We start from the raw sequence: 13956 nt of genomic DNA on the forward strand, positions 1-13956 counted from the left end.
GATCAAAAGGGCAAACTTTTTATATATATATAATATTTGAACAACTCCTTTCCTAATTTTATATCGATGAATTATGTACATCAAGCACAACGGACATTAATTTATCTTTTCTTTAAGTTAAATACACGAGATGATTATACTCACTCGGTTTACTAACTTTCAAAATTTCTAAACTTTCGTTATTAGATGGAAATTTATTCATGCTCTTTCTAAAAATAATCTTTTCTCCTTTCATGTCAGGCCAAACTGTCAACATTCCTTTAAAACCCGCGTAACGTATCTGCATGGCTGAGGGTTCGTTCAAAATGTCTAATTTTTCAAATACCTGTAAAATGATTTCAAATACTTATTCGTTAATAAAAAATAAAATAAACTTTTAAATTTCGAACCTTTTTTGCTAATTCGGAAGATATCTTGCCAATTCCATCAGAAAATTTATATTGTCCATCAGAATTCTGACGAGGGATTGTTATGTCTGCCACTTCCTCAGTTTTGCTCCTGTCTACGTGAATTGCATCCAATGCCTGAGAAAAAAACTGACCTATTCGCGCCATGTATTTTGGAATGCATTTGATATGCTGAAAATTTCCTAATTCACGATATATATCTTTCAGAGCTAGCGGTTTACCTGTATCATCTTTATCTGCATAAAACATTAAGCCCTGTTCTCTTAAGTGACTAGTTGAAGAGCCTAAAACCATATACTTCCTTTGGCCAATTTTAAAACCATTTAACAAATTTATTTTTAGTAAATTAATTATTTCTTCATCATCAGATTCGTTTTCAGGTTCGTATTTACTCTTTTGTAAACTATATAATGGTTCATAATTATCCTCTCGAACAGACACTCTAAGAGCATAATCTTCACTAAATTGCCTGAAGAAACGGCATCTAAAATAATATTGAGAAGGCAAATATATCACTCGAGTCGGAGTCAAAATGGCCCTTCTCACTTTAACTAAATTTGGACTATTTCCATTGGCTTCATCATCAAAATCTTTGTATTTTTCAAATAAGAAATTCAGTGCATTCTGGAAAATCACAATGTTATTCCTCTCAAATGCAGCATTGATTTCAATTAGTGTCATCTCCAAGATGTTTGGATTGTCGAATTCATTTAATTTGCCGTTTACAGATTCGATTTGTTTGTACAAATACATCTGCACAGCAACATCTCTAGTTCTGGAAACAATGCATTTTAATGCGTAAACACAATTAAAATTTCCATTTAAAATCTTTGGTGTTGGATAACTTTTAGGTTTGTCGTATTTATTGAGAGGCGAAAAGAAACAATCAACATCTTTACAATTATTTACCAATCGACAAATCACATCCCAAGATTGATCCCAAAATAATTCTAACTTTAAAACACTTGAAAGACCAATATCTGATTCTGAACAATGTGAGAATTTTGACACTCGAATGAAGAAATGTGTGTTAGGATCTTTATTGTGATAATTAAGGTAAAAATTTTCCTCCTTGTTTTTATGCCTAGATTCTTGTATCGCGTTTCTGCTCACTCTATACAACAATACTGGATATGTAAGGTAAAGGCATAAACTAAGAGTTTTTTCAGTAGGTAACTTGTTAATTAATATTCTATATATGTCAGAATACTTAATTTCGAATCTGTGTAATACATGTGTACTTGCATTCTGTTCCTGTTTCCCAAGTTTCTTTTTTGTGACTATGAAGTATACGAAAATTCTCTTGCGATCGTGTTCGAAGTCTGCAATGATTTGTGTTACTTTATATTCTAATGATAGGGCAGCATTCTGTAAACTTGTGTTATAATGTTCAACTAAATTGTTCAAGCCAACTACTGTACAAAAAGAGAAGCTGTTTACGCGAACTTCTTTATCGCTTAGTTTAGAACATGTGCTAAACATTTTAGTGTCTTTCATCGATAACCATGCTTGATCTTTCTCTAGATCTTGTTTACACCATCTGTGTATCAATTTCTCTTTATAATCTTCAAGGCGTTGTGGGAACTTTACTCTGCATTTTAAATTATTGTATTGCTCTTCGTAATAATCATAAATACGACGAATTTCTTCAAAATCCGTTATTTCAGCCCCTAAACAATAATTTATTTTATTCTTGATGACAGCAACATCTCTCTTTGGCATCCATAGAATCTTCGTTTCTAATTCTTTCACCATTTTCAATTTTTCTCTGGAATTTTATTAAATTGTTTATTAAAAGTTTTTGTTTTAATTCAAGTTTATTGCTCAGCTTGATATTTTTACCTTTGCGTTAAACTTTCCTAATTTCTCGTAGAAACAATTTTGGAGGATTAATATTGATTCTAAATAGGAATTTTCTGTAGAAAATATAACTGAAGTCATGCAATTAAATTAATAATTAATAAAAAGAATCATAAAATCAGTAATAAAATTCAAAATTTATCCATAATATAAATTCTGAAATGTATCTCTAGCATCATTTTTCCACAAGAGAAATGATACTAGAGAAGCTGCATTTCTGAACAAATTTTAAAATATGATTAAAATCATCTAAAATATATTTAAAATTAATAATATATCCTACTTTTTACCATAACTTTTTAAATGTGTACAAACATTGGGAACGTTTTAATCAAACCACTACATCAAAAATGTTAGACACAACATAGGGCAATCAGTTTGATCACAAATAGTGTTACAATCGTGAAAATGGAGACACCTTCACTTTCTTAAATGAAAACTCACATTTTTTTATTGTATACGATGTTTCAACATAAAAACAAACTTTATCTGAAACATTTTTTAATGCATTTACCAGAAGTTATGAGCGTTTCAAGTTTTACGCAGTCGACACAATGCATTCGTGAATCTGTGGCTATCTGTGACGTTTACTGAATAATACTTTTAAAATCTTTAGGAAACTAATGTATTTTGGTGGAGTCACTGTTTCTTCAAATAATGAACTGATATGAAAGTTAGTGCTACAGGATTTTAAAACTATCAAGTTTGTGGTAAAGAGAAGACGTTGGTTTTGTTTCCACCAAATAATATCATCTTCCTTTTTACGACGAGTTTTTAAGTACCTTTCTTCCTGTCCAATATACACCACAGATGTCAACATATTCACGCTTGCACTGCGTGGCAGCAGCATAAAATTTCAAGCACCCATAATTTCTCATAAGTGCAATTTTTAAACAATGTTTTAGATAAAGGTTTGATTGTTTTGGATGTAGAATCATAATATACAATAAAAATGAGAGTTTCTATTTAAAACACTACAGCTAACCCCGTTTTCTCCGATTTTATCACCATCATTGATAGAACTGATAGCCCTATATTTGCCCCTAACATTTTTCAATGATTTTTGTATAGAAAGCGTAGTTTTGAGTTACAGATTACAGATTTAAAAGGTACAGTACACTTTTCTGCTAGATCAGAAAAATGTACCTTTGAATCTATAAACGTCTTTTATTATTAGGCCTACATATTAAAATTCTATATTTTCTATAAATGAAAACAAGCTCGCAAAGGCTCTTTCTCAACTTTCTCAGCACTCAAACAGGAAGATAAGGGTGTAAAGGTCCGATCGTTATTTTATGTTTTGGGGCGTTATTTTTATTTGATTATTTTTCTTTTTGGGGTTCTTTTTAGTTAAGGACAAACTCCTAAGCACAGGTGGCAAAGAAAGAAAAGCAAACTTAGTTGGCATCCGTGCCTGCTCCTGTCACGCAAATGTGTGTAAATTAAGACAGTGCGGAGCTCCACTAAACGTTAAATAAATAGCGGCACATAGACTACACAGAGGAGGTAGCTTCTAGCAATGACGGTTGTCGAGATGTCTGCGATCACTTAGCGGAAGCAGTATATTTTGGTTGTAGGATCCTTTTGAGGTTGAGATAAAAAAAAGTTTTCTTTAATTTGATATTATAAGTACGATTTTTGGATTATTGATTTTTGTTGTTGCTTTTAATTATTTCATTAACCAACTGTTGGAACAATTAACTATTTTTTCAATATAATAAAACTTATATTTATTGTGAATTATTATCTGTGGTTTTGCAAATTATTGTTTTAATTTGATAAGTCCAGGCCTGGTACTTAAACCCTTATATTATGTAACCCCATTCTGTTTTGTTTTCGTAAACGGTGCGTTACAAGAGTGTCATTAAAAAGTTTGATAATTTTCACTTATACTATGTATAGTAATAACAAAAGCTTAAAAGGAGTGCTTTAATTAAATTATAATAAAAATCTCCAATTAGAAAAAAATATATTTAATTTTAAACAACACTTTGACTAGTTTAAAGTAAAAATTGTGTATTTCATCATCTAATACAAAATGTTTTTTAAAAATAACTTTTATATTATTAATTATTATAAAAAGTGGAAAACGTCTTAATTTAGACGGTAGAAATGATGTGGTTTTAATATTGTAAATGTCAATAATAAATAAAATTTTTCATTAATTAAGTACGACCACTCCACTCAGAAAATATACATAACCTCTTTATCTCCCTGCCCCCTCAGGTTCCACACACCAAAATTTAATCGGATTAATGTCCTTATATATAAGTTACCATACCAAATGCCTTTCATAATCTTTACTCCATGAGTGAGGTATTAAATGAAATAAACGCCAACACACAGAGATACAGAATGTTTGTCCGTTTTTTGACATTTTTTGCTTCAGGAATCTCAAAGTGTCGAGATATATAAAATACCCTATGGATTTTATGCAAATATAATAGAACCTCGCTTAACGAGCTTAATTCGTTCCAGAATCGTTCTCGTAATGCAAAACACTCGTTAAGCGAAACAATTTTCCCCGTAAAAATTATGTAAAATACGATAATGCGTACTACGCCGAATAAATACTCGAATATTTTATGTATAACGTTTATTCAAAGAAAATTGTACATTATGCATTGTTAAGAAGTATGAATCATCATCTCTTCTTCTAGCACGGAATGAATCAACATGGAATGAGAATTCGATTTGCAGAAAACAAAAAGAAATCACAGATAATAAGTTCGATAAACACTCCGAACGATATTCCAAATTCTTGGGCTATACAAAGACTATAATTAAGTATTAGAAATTAATTAATTTAACTAGAGGTAAGCAGTCATGCTGCCATTTCGTATTAAATTTTAGAAATGTCTGAATTAAAAATTAACTATTTATAATTATTAAATTTAATACGAGATGGNTTAAAATTAATAATATATCCTACTTTTTACCATAACTTTTTAAATGTGTACAAACATTGGGAACGTTTTAATCAAACCACTGCATCAAAAATGTTAGACACAACATAGGGCAATCAGTTTGATCACAAATAGTGTTACAATCGTGAAAATGGAGACACCTTCACTTTCTTAAATGAAAACTCACATTTTTTTATTGTATACGATGTTTCAACATAAAAAACAAACTTTATATGAAACATTTTTTTAATGCATTTACCAGAAGTTATGAGCGTTTCAAGTTTTACGCAGTCGACACAATGCATTCGTGAATCTGTGGCTATCTGTGACGTTTACTGAATAATACTTTTAAAATCTTTAGGAAACTAATGTATTTTGGTGGAGTCACTGTTTCTTCAAATAATGAACTGATATGAAAGTTAGTGCTACAGGATTTTAAAACTATCAAGTTTGTGGTAAAGAGAAGACGTTGGTTTTGTTTCCACCAAATAATATCATCTTCCTTTTTACGACGAGTTTTTAAGTACCTTTCTTCCTGTCCAATATACACCACAGATGTCAACATATTCACGCTTGCACTGCGTGGCAGCAGCATAAAATTTCAAGCACCCATAATTTCTCATAAGTGCAATTTTTAAACAATGTTTTAGATAAAGGTTTGATTGTTTTGGATGTAGAATCATAATATACAATAAAAATGAGAGTTTCTATTTAAAACACTACAGCTAACCCCGTTTTCTCCGATTTTATCACCATCATTGATAGAACTGATAGCCCTATATTTGCCCCTAACATTTTTCAATGATTTTTGTATAGAAAGCGTAGTTTTGAGTTACAGATTACAGATTTAAAAGGTACAGTACACTTTTCTGCTAGATCAGAAAAATGTACCTTTGAATCTATAAACGTCTTTTATTATTAGGCCTACATATTAAAATTCTATATTTTCTATAAATGAAAACAAGCTCGCAAAGGCTCTTTCTCAACTTTCTCAGCACTCAAACAGGAAGATAAGGGTGTAAAGGAGTCAATGTCCGATCGTTATTTTATGTTTTGGGGCGTTATTTTTATTTGATTATTTTTCTTTTTGGGGTTCTTTTTAGTTAAGGACAAACTCCTAAGCACAGATGGCAAAGAAAGAAAAGCAAACTTAGTTGGCATCCGTGCCTGATCCTGTCACGCAAATGTATGTAAATTAAGACAGTGCGGAGCTGCACTAAACGTTAAATAAAAGGCGGCACATAGAGTACGGAGAGGAGGTAGCTTCTGGCAATGACGGTTGTCGAGATGTCTGTGATCACTTAGCGGAAACAGTATATTTTGGTTGTAGGATCCTTTTGAGGTGGAGATAAAAAAATGTTTTCTTTAATTTGATATTATAAGTACGATTTTTTGGATTATTGATTTTTGTTGTTGCTTTCAATTATTTCATTAACTGTTGGGACAATTAACCCATTATTTTTTCAATATAATAAAACTTATATTTATTGTGAATTATTATCTGTGGTTTTGCAAATTATTGTTTTAATTTGATAAGTCCAGGCCTGGTACTTAAACCCTTATATTATGTAACCCCATTCTGTTTTGTTTTCGTAAACGGTGCGTTACAAGAGTGTCATTAAAAAGTTTGATAATTTTCACTTATACTATGTATAGTAATAACAAAAGCTTAAAAGGAGTGCTTTAATTAAATTATAATAAAAATCTCCAATTAGAAAAAAATATATTTAATTTTAAACAACACTTTGACTAGTTTAAAGTAAAAATTGTGTATTTCATCATCTAATACAAAATGTTTTTTAAAAATAACTTTTATATTATTAATTATTATAAAAAGTGGAAAACGTCTTAATTTAGACGGTAGAAATGAGGTGGTTTTAATATTGTAAATGTCAATAATAAATAAAATTTTTCATTAATTAAGTACGACCACTCCACTCAGAAAATATACATAACCTCTTTATCTCCCTGCCCCCTCAGGTTCCACACACCAAAATTTAATCGGATTAATGTCCTTATATATAAGTTACCATACCAAATGCCTTTCATAATCTTTACTCCATGAGTGAGGTATTAAATGAAATAAACGCCAACACACAGAGATACAGAATGTTTGTCCGTTTTTTGACATTTTTTGCTTCAGGAATCTCAAAGTGTCGAGATATATAAAATACCCTATGGATTTTATGCAAATATAATAGAACCTCGCTTAACGAGCTTAATTCGTTCCAGAATCGTTCTCGTAATGCAAAACACTCGTTAAGCGAAACAATTTTCCCCGTAAAAATTATGTAAAATACGATAATGCGTACTACGCCGAATAAATACTCGAATATTTTATGTATAACGTTTATTCAAAGAAAATTGTACATTATGCATTGTTAAGAAGTATGAATCATCATCTCTTCTTCTAGCACGGAATGAATCAACATGGAATGAGAATTCGATTTGCAGAAAACAAAAAGAAATCACAGATAATAAGTTCGATAAACACTCCGAACGATATTCCAAATTCTTGGGCTATACAAAGACTATAATTAAGTATTAGAAATTAATTAATTTAACTAGAGGTAAGCAGTCATGCTGCCATCTCGTATTAAATTTAATAATTATAAATAGTTAATTTTTAATTCAGACATTTCTAAAATTTAATTCGGAATNGTTCAGTTAAGCAAAATACCACAATATCTGTTTGTTTTACTGCATCTAATTAACCAAAGTTCTTATTTTCTACTTTAGAAGCCCTATTTATTTATATATTTTATTATATGATAAACATTTTTATTATAAAGTAACATGCCATAAAGAACAACAACAACCTGACTAAATATGGCAAATGAACGATTGGAAAGAGATACTGTATACTGAATATATATGTATGTATGTACAGGTATGTAAAGTACTGTATGTATTTTCACACTTTCTTAGTTAACATATTTTTCATTTTTACTTCAGTAATTCAGTAATGTTCATTCTTACTTCAGTAATAATTCCTATATAACTACAATGGAAAATGTGGGCATTTTCCATTGTAGTTATATAGGAATTATTGCGGACTTTGCAATTATTCTTTAACTTTCCGAAGAAATTTTTAATTTATTACTGTTTTACACTTCTATGCTCTTATAGCTTTAACAAAACATACTTTCGGTTGTTCTTTTCCCTCTTAGAGCCCTGGGCTTAAACCATATTACCCTTTAAATAGATCCACCAGATTTCGCTTTCAGCAAAGATATAATATATATGTATAGTATATATATATATATATATATATCTTTTCTGAAAATAAGTTAGTTACAAGTACTGGAGACTTAAAATGTGGAGAAAGTATTTATAAGCCCTTTTTGACATAAAAAGATAAATGAGAAAATTAAATGATGGGCTAGAGTAATGTTAACTTTAAGTATAATTTTATTCATCACAAATTTTATAAAAATAATTATTGAGATAAAAACAGTGAATTCATACTTAATAAATATATTTAGATCTGCATACATTTAGATCTTTTACATCATTTTATTACTTGTAAAATTTAACTTGTAATTTTTAATTCAATGCACTCTTTCCTTTAAATTTTATATTCTTTAAACAATTAAAAAAAAGTACTTAAAAAGTTTTAATTCTATTGGCGTTTGGAACCATTCAACTATTGCATCAACAGTTTATGAGGAGGAAGAATTCGTTTGCATCTGATGATGCTGAAGATGAAGAAAAAGGATGATTCTCTGATGATGTAAGATTGTACCCGTCGCGACGGGTGCACCCTTTTTCTTCATCAGAGAATCATCATGGGGAAAAAACTGACCGACGTGTCGGTCAGTTTTCAGTCATCATAAAATTGTCTGTGCAATAATAACAGAAATAATTTTAATTTCAATCTATTTGCAAATGGTGTAAACTTCCGGTGTGATAACATAATTAGGGAAAGGGGATACCTTTATTTTTGATGATTGATAATGGGGATCAAAAGGGCAAACTTTTTATATATATATAATATTTGAACAACTCCTTTCCTAATTTTATATCGATGAATTATGTATATCAAGCACAACGGACATTAATTTATCTTCTCTTTAAGTTAAATATACGAGATTATTATACTCACTCGGTTTACTAACTTTCAAAATTTCTAAACTTTCGTTATTAGATGGAAATTTATTCATGCTCTTTCTAAAAATAATCTTTTCCCCTTTCATGTCAGGCCAAACTGTCAACATTCCTTTAAAACCCGCGTAACGTATCTGCATGGCTGAGGGTTCGTTCAAAATGTCTAATTTTTCAAACACCTGTAAAATGATTTCAAATATTCATTCTTTAATAAAAAATAAAATAAACTTTTAAATTTCGAACCTTTTTTGCTAATTCGGAAGATATCTTGCCAATTCCATCAGAAAATTTATATTGTCCATCAGAATTCTGACGAGGGATTGTTATGTCTGCCACTTCCTCAGTTTTGCTCCTGTCTACGTGAATTGCATTCAATGCCTGAGAAAAAAACTGACCTATTCGCGCCATGTATCTTGGAACGCATTTGATATCCTCAAAATTTCCCAATTCACTATATATATCTTTCAGAGCTAGCGGTTTACCTGTATCATCTTTATCTGCATAAAACATTAAGCCCTGTTCTCTTAAGTGACTAGTTGAAGAGCCTAAAACCATATACTTCCTTTGGCCAATTTTAAAACCATTTAACAAATTTATTTTTAGTAAATTAATTATTTCTTCATCATCAGATTCGTTTTCAGGTTCGTATTTACTCTTTTGTAAACTATATAATGGTTCATAATTATCCTCTCGAACAGACACTCTAAGAGCATAATCTTCACTAAATTGCCTGAAGAAACGGCATCTAAAATAATATTGAGAAGGCAAATATATCACTCGAGTCGGAGTCAAAATGGCCCTTCTCACTTTAACTAAATTTGGACTATTTCCATTGGCTTCATCATCAAAATCTTTGTATTTTTCAAATAAGAAATTCAGTGCATTCTGGAAAATCACAATGTTATTCCTCTCAAATGCAGCATTGATTTCAATTAGTGTCATCTCCAAGATGTTTGGATTGTCGAATTCATTTAATTTGCCGTTTACAGATTCGATTTGTTTGTACAAATACATCTGCACAGCAACATCTCTAGTTCTGGAAACAATGCATTTTAATGCGTAAACACAATTAAAATTTCCATTTAAAATCTTTGGTGTTGGATAACTTTTAGGTTTGTCGTATTTATTGAGAGGCGAAAAGAAACAATCAACATCTTTACAATTATTTACCAATCGACAAATCACATCCCAAGATTGATCCCAAAATAATTCTAACTTTAAAACACTTGAAAGACCAATATCTGATTCTGAACAATGTGAGAATTTTGACACTCGAATGAAGAAATGTGTGTTAGGATCTTTATTGTGATAATTAAGGTAAAAATTTTCCTCCTTGTTTTTATGCCTAGATTCTTGTATCGCGTTTCTGCTCACTCTATACAACAATACTGGATATGTAAGGTAAAGGCATAAACTAAGAGTTTTTTCAGTAGGTAACTTGTTAATTAATATTCTATATATGTCAGAATACTTAATTTCGAATCTGTGTAATACATGTGTACTTGCATTCTGTTCCTGTTTCCCAAGTTTCTTTTTTGTGACTATGAAGTATACGAAAATTCTCTTGCGATCGTGTTCGAAGTCTGCAATGATTTGTGTTACTTTATATTCTAATGATAGGGCAGCATTCTGTAAACTTGTGTTATAATGTTCAACTAAATTGTTCAAGCCAACTACTGTACAAAAAGAGAAGCTGTTTACGCGAACTTCTTTATCGCTTAGTTTAGAACATGTGCTAAACATTTTAGTGTCTTTCATCGATAACCATGCTTGATCTTTCTCTAGATCTTGTTTACACCATCTGTGTATCAATTTCTCTTTATAATCTTCAAGGCGTTGTGGGAACTTTACTCTGCATTTTAAATTATTGTATTGCTCTTCGTAATAATCATAAATACGACGAATTTCTTCAAAATCCGTTATTTCAGCCCCTAAACAATAATTTATTTTATTCTTGATGACAGCAACATCTCTCTTTGGCATCCATAGAATCTTCGTTTCTAATTCTTTCACCATTTTCAATTTTTCTCTGGAATTTTATTAAATTGTTTATTAAAAGTTTTTGTTTTAATTCAAGTTTATTGCTCAGCTTGATATTTTTACCTTTGCGTTAAACTTTCCTAATTTCTCGTAGAAACAATTTTGGAGGATTAATATTGATTCTAAATAGGAATTTTCTGTAGAAAATATAACTGAAGTCATGCAATTAAATTAATAATTAATAAAAAGAATCATAAAATCAGTAATAAAATTCAAAATTTATCCATAATATAAATTCTGAAATGTATCTCTAGCATCATTTTTCCACAAGAGAAATGATACTAGAGAAGCTGCATTTCTGAACAAATTTTAAAATATGATTAAAATCATCTAAAATATATTTAAAATTAATAATATATCCTACTTTTTACCATAACTTTTTAAATGTGTACAAACATTGGGAACGTTTTAATCAAACCACTGCATCAAAAATGTTAGACACAACATAGGGCAATCAGTTTGATCACAAATAGTGTTACAATCGTGAAAATGGAGACACCTTCACTTTCTTAAATGAAAACTCACATTTTTTTATTGTATACGATGTTTCAACATAAAAAACAAACTTTATATGAAACATTTTTTTAATGCATTTACCAGAAGTTATGAGCGTTTCAAGTTTTACGCAGTCGACACAATGCATTCGTGAATCTGTGGCTATCTGTGACGTTTACTGAATAATACTTTTAAAATCTTTAGGAAACTAATGTATTTTGGTGGAGTCACTGTTTCTTCAAATAATGAACTGATATGAAAGTTAGTGCTACAGGATTTTAAAACTATCAAGTTTGTGGTAAAGAGAAGACGTTGGTTTTGTTTCCACCAAATAATATCATCTTCCTTTTTACGACGAGTTTTTAAGTACCTTTCTTCCTGTCCAATATACACCACGGATGTCAACATATTCACGCTTGCACTGCGTGGCAGCAGCATAAAATTTCAAGCGCTCATAATTTCTCATAAGTGCAATTTTTAAACAATGTTTTAGATAAAGGTTTGATTGTTTTGGATGTAGAATCATAATATACAATAAAAATGAGAGTTTCTATTTAAAACACTACAGCTAACCCCGTTTTCTCCGATTTTATCACCATCATTGATAGAACTGATAGCCCTATATTTGCCCCTAACATTTTTCAATGATTTTTGTATAGAAAGCGTAGTTTTGAGTTACAGATTACAGATTTAAAAGGTACAGTACACTTTTCTGCTAGATCAGAAAAATGTACCTTTGAATCTATAAACGTCTTTTATTATTAGGCCTACATATTAAAATTCTATATTTTCTATAAATGAAAACAAGCTCGCAAAGGCTCTTTCTCAACTTTCTCAGCACTCAAACAGGAAGATAAGGGTGTAAAGGAGTCAATGTCCGATCGTTATTTTATGTTTTGGGGCGTTATTTTTATTTGATTATTTTTCTTTTTGGGGTTCTTTTTAGTTAAGGACAAACTCCTAAGCACAGATGGCAAAGAAAGAAAAGCAAACTTAGTTGGCATCCGTGCCTGATCCTGTCACGCAAATGTATGTAAATTAAGACAGTGCGGAGCTGCACTAAACGTTAAATAAAAGGCGGCACATAGAGTACGGAGAGGAGGTAGCTTCTGGCAATGACGGTTGTCGAGATGTCTGTGATCACTTAGCGGAAACAGTATATTTTGGTTGTAGGATCCTTTTGAGGTGGAGATAAAAAAATGTTTTCTTTAATTTGATATTATAAGTACGATTTTTTGGATTATTGATTTTTGTTGTTGCTTTCAATTATTTCATTAACTGTTGGGACAATTAACCCATTATTTTTTCAATATAATAAAACTTATATTTATTTTGAATTATTATCTGTGGTTTTGCAAATTATTGTTTTAATTTGATAAGTCCAGGCCTGGTACTTAAACCCTTATATTATGTAACCCCATTCTGTTTTGTTTTCGTAAACGGTGCGTTACAAGAGTGTCATTAAAAAGTTTGATAATTTTCACTTATACTATGTATAGTAATAACAAAAGCTTAAAAGGAGTGCTTTAATTAAATTATAATAAAAATCTCCAATTAGAAAAAAATATATTTAATTTTAAACAACACTTTGACTAGTTTAAAGTAAAAATTGTGTATTTCATCATCTAATACAAAATGTTTTTTAAAAATAACTTTTATATTATTAATTATTATAAAAAGTGGAAAACGTCTTAATTTAGACGGTAGAAATGAGGTGGTTTTAATATTGTAAATGTCAATAATAAATAAAATTTTTCATTAATTAAGTACGACCACTCCACTCAGAAAATATACATAACCTCTTTATCTCCCTGCCCCCTCAGGTTCCACACACCAAAATTTAATCGGATTAATGTCCTTATATATAAGTTACCATACCAAATGCCTTTCATAATCTTTACTCCATGAGTGAGGTATTAAATGAAATAAACGCCAACACACAGAGATACAGAATGTTTGTCCGTTTTTTGACATTTTTTGCTTCAGGAATCTCAAAGTGTCGAGATATATAAAATACCCTATGGATTTTATGCAAATATAATAGAACCTCGCTTAACGAGCTTAATTCGTTCCAGAATCGTTCTCGTAATGCAAAACACTCGTTAAGCGAAACAATTTTCCCCGTAAAAATTATGTAAAAT

At 30.2% G+C, this 13956-nt stretch overlaps 2 protein-coding genes across 2 annotated transcripts in view; both read right to left on the reverse strand.

Annotated features, from left to right (window-relative positions):
* Positions 1 to 2431, reverse strand: part of LOC111615506 (RNA-dependent RNA polymerase 1-like) — a 27664-nt gene extending 25233 nt beyond the window's left edge. The window contains exons 1-3 of the mRNA XM_023356910.1: positions 2250 to 2431; positions 390 to 2175; positions 145 to 325 (exon numbers count right to left, since the gene is read on the reverse strand). Of these exons, the coding sequence (XP_023212678.1) occupies positions 145 to 325; positions 390 to 2162 (1954 nt within the window). The 5' untranslated portion in view covers positions 2163 to 2175; positions 2250 to 2431. The remainder of the gene's footprint in view (positions 1 to 144; positions 326 to 389; positions 2176 to 2249) is intronic.
* Positions 2432 to 9246: 6815 nt separating this feature from the next.
* LOC111615508 lies at positions 9247 to 11598 on the reverse strand. Its single transcript, XM_023356912.1, has 3 exons — positions 11384 to 11598; positions 9524 to 11309; positions 9247 to 9459 (listed from the first exon to the last, which is right to left on the reverse strand). Exons 2-3 carry the CDS (start codon positions 11294 to 11296, stop codon positions 9247 to 9249), a joined length of 1986 nt encoding a protein of 661 aa, XP_023212680.1. The 5' UTR covers positions 11297 to 11309; positions 11384 to 11598.
* Positions 11599 to 13956: the final 2358 nt, after the last annotated feature.

Source organism: Centruroides sculpturatus, unplaced genomic scaffold (genome assembly GCF_000671375.1).
Source record: "Centruroides sculpturatus isolate CEXI.00-Female unplaced genomic scaffold, Cexi_2.0 scaffold1899, whole genome shotgun sequence".
NCBI lineage: Eukaryota > Metazoa > Arthropoda > Arachnida > Scorpiones > Buthidae > Centruroides > Centruroides sculpturatus.

Coding starts and splice junctions, on each gene's coding strand:
- LOC111615508 (XM_023356912.1), bottom strand. CDS start 11,296: ATGGTGAAAGAATTAGAAACGAAGATTCTATGGATGCCAAAGAGAGAT. Junction 9,460..9,523: donor CTTCCGAATTAGCAAAAAAG/GTTCGAAATTTA, acceptor ATCATTTTACAG/GTGTTTGAAAAATTAGACAT.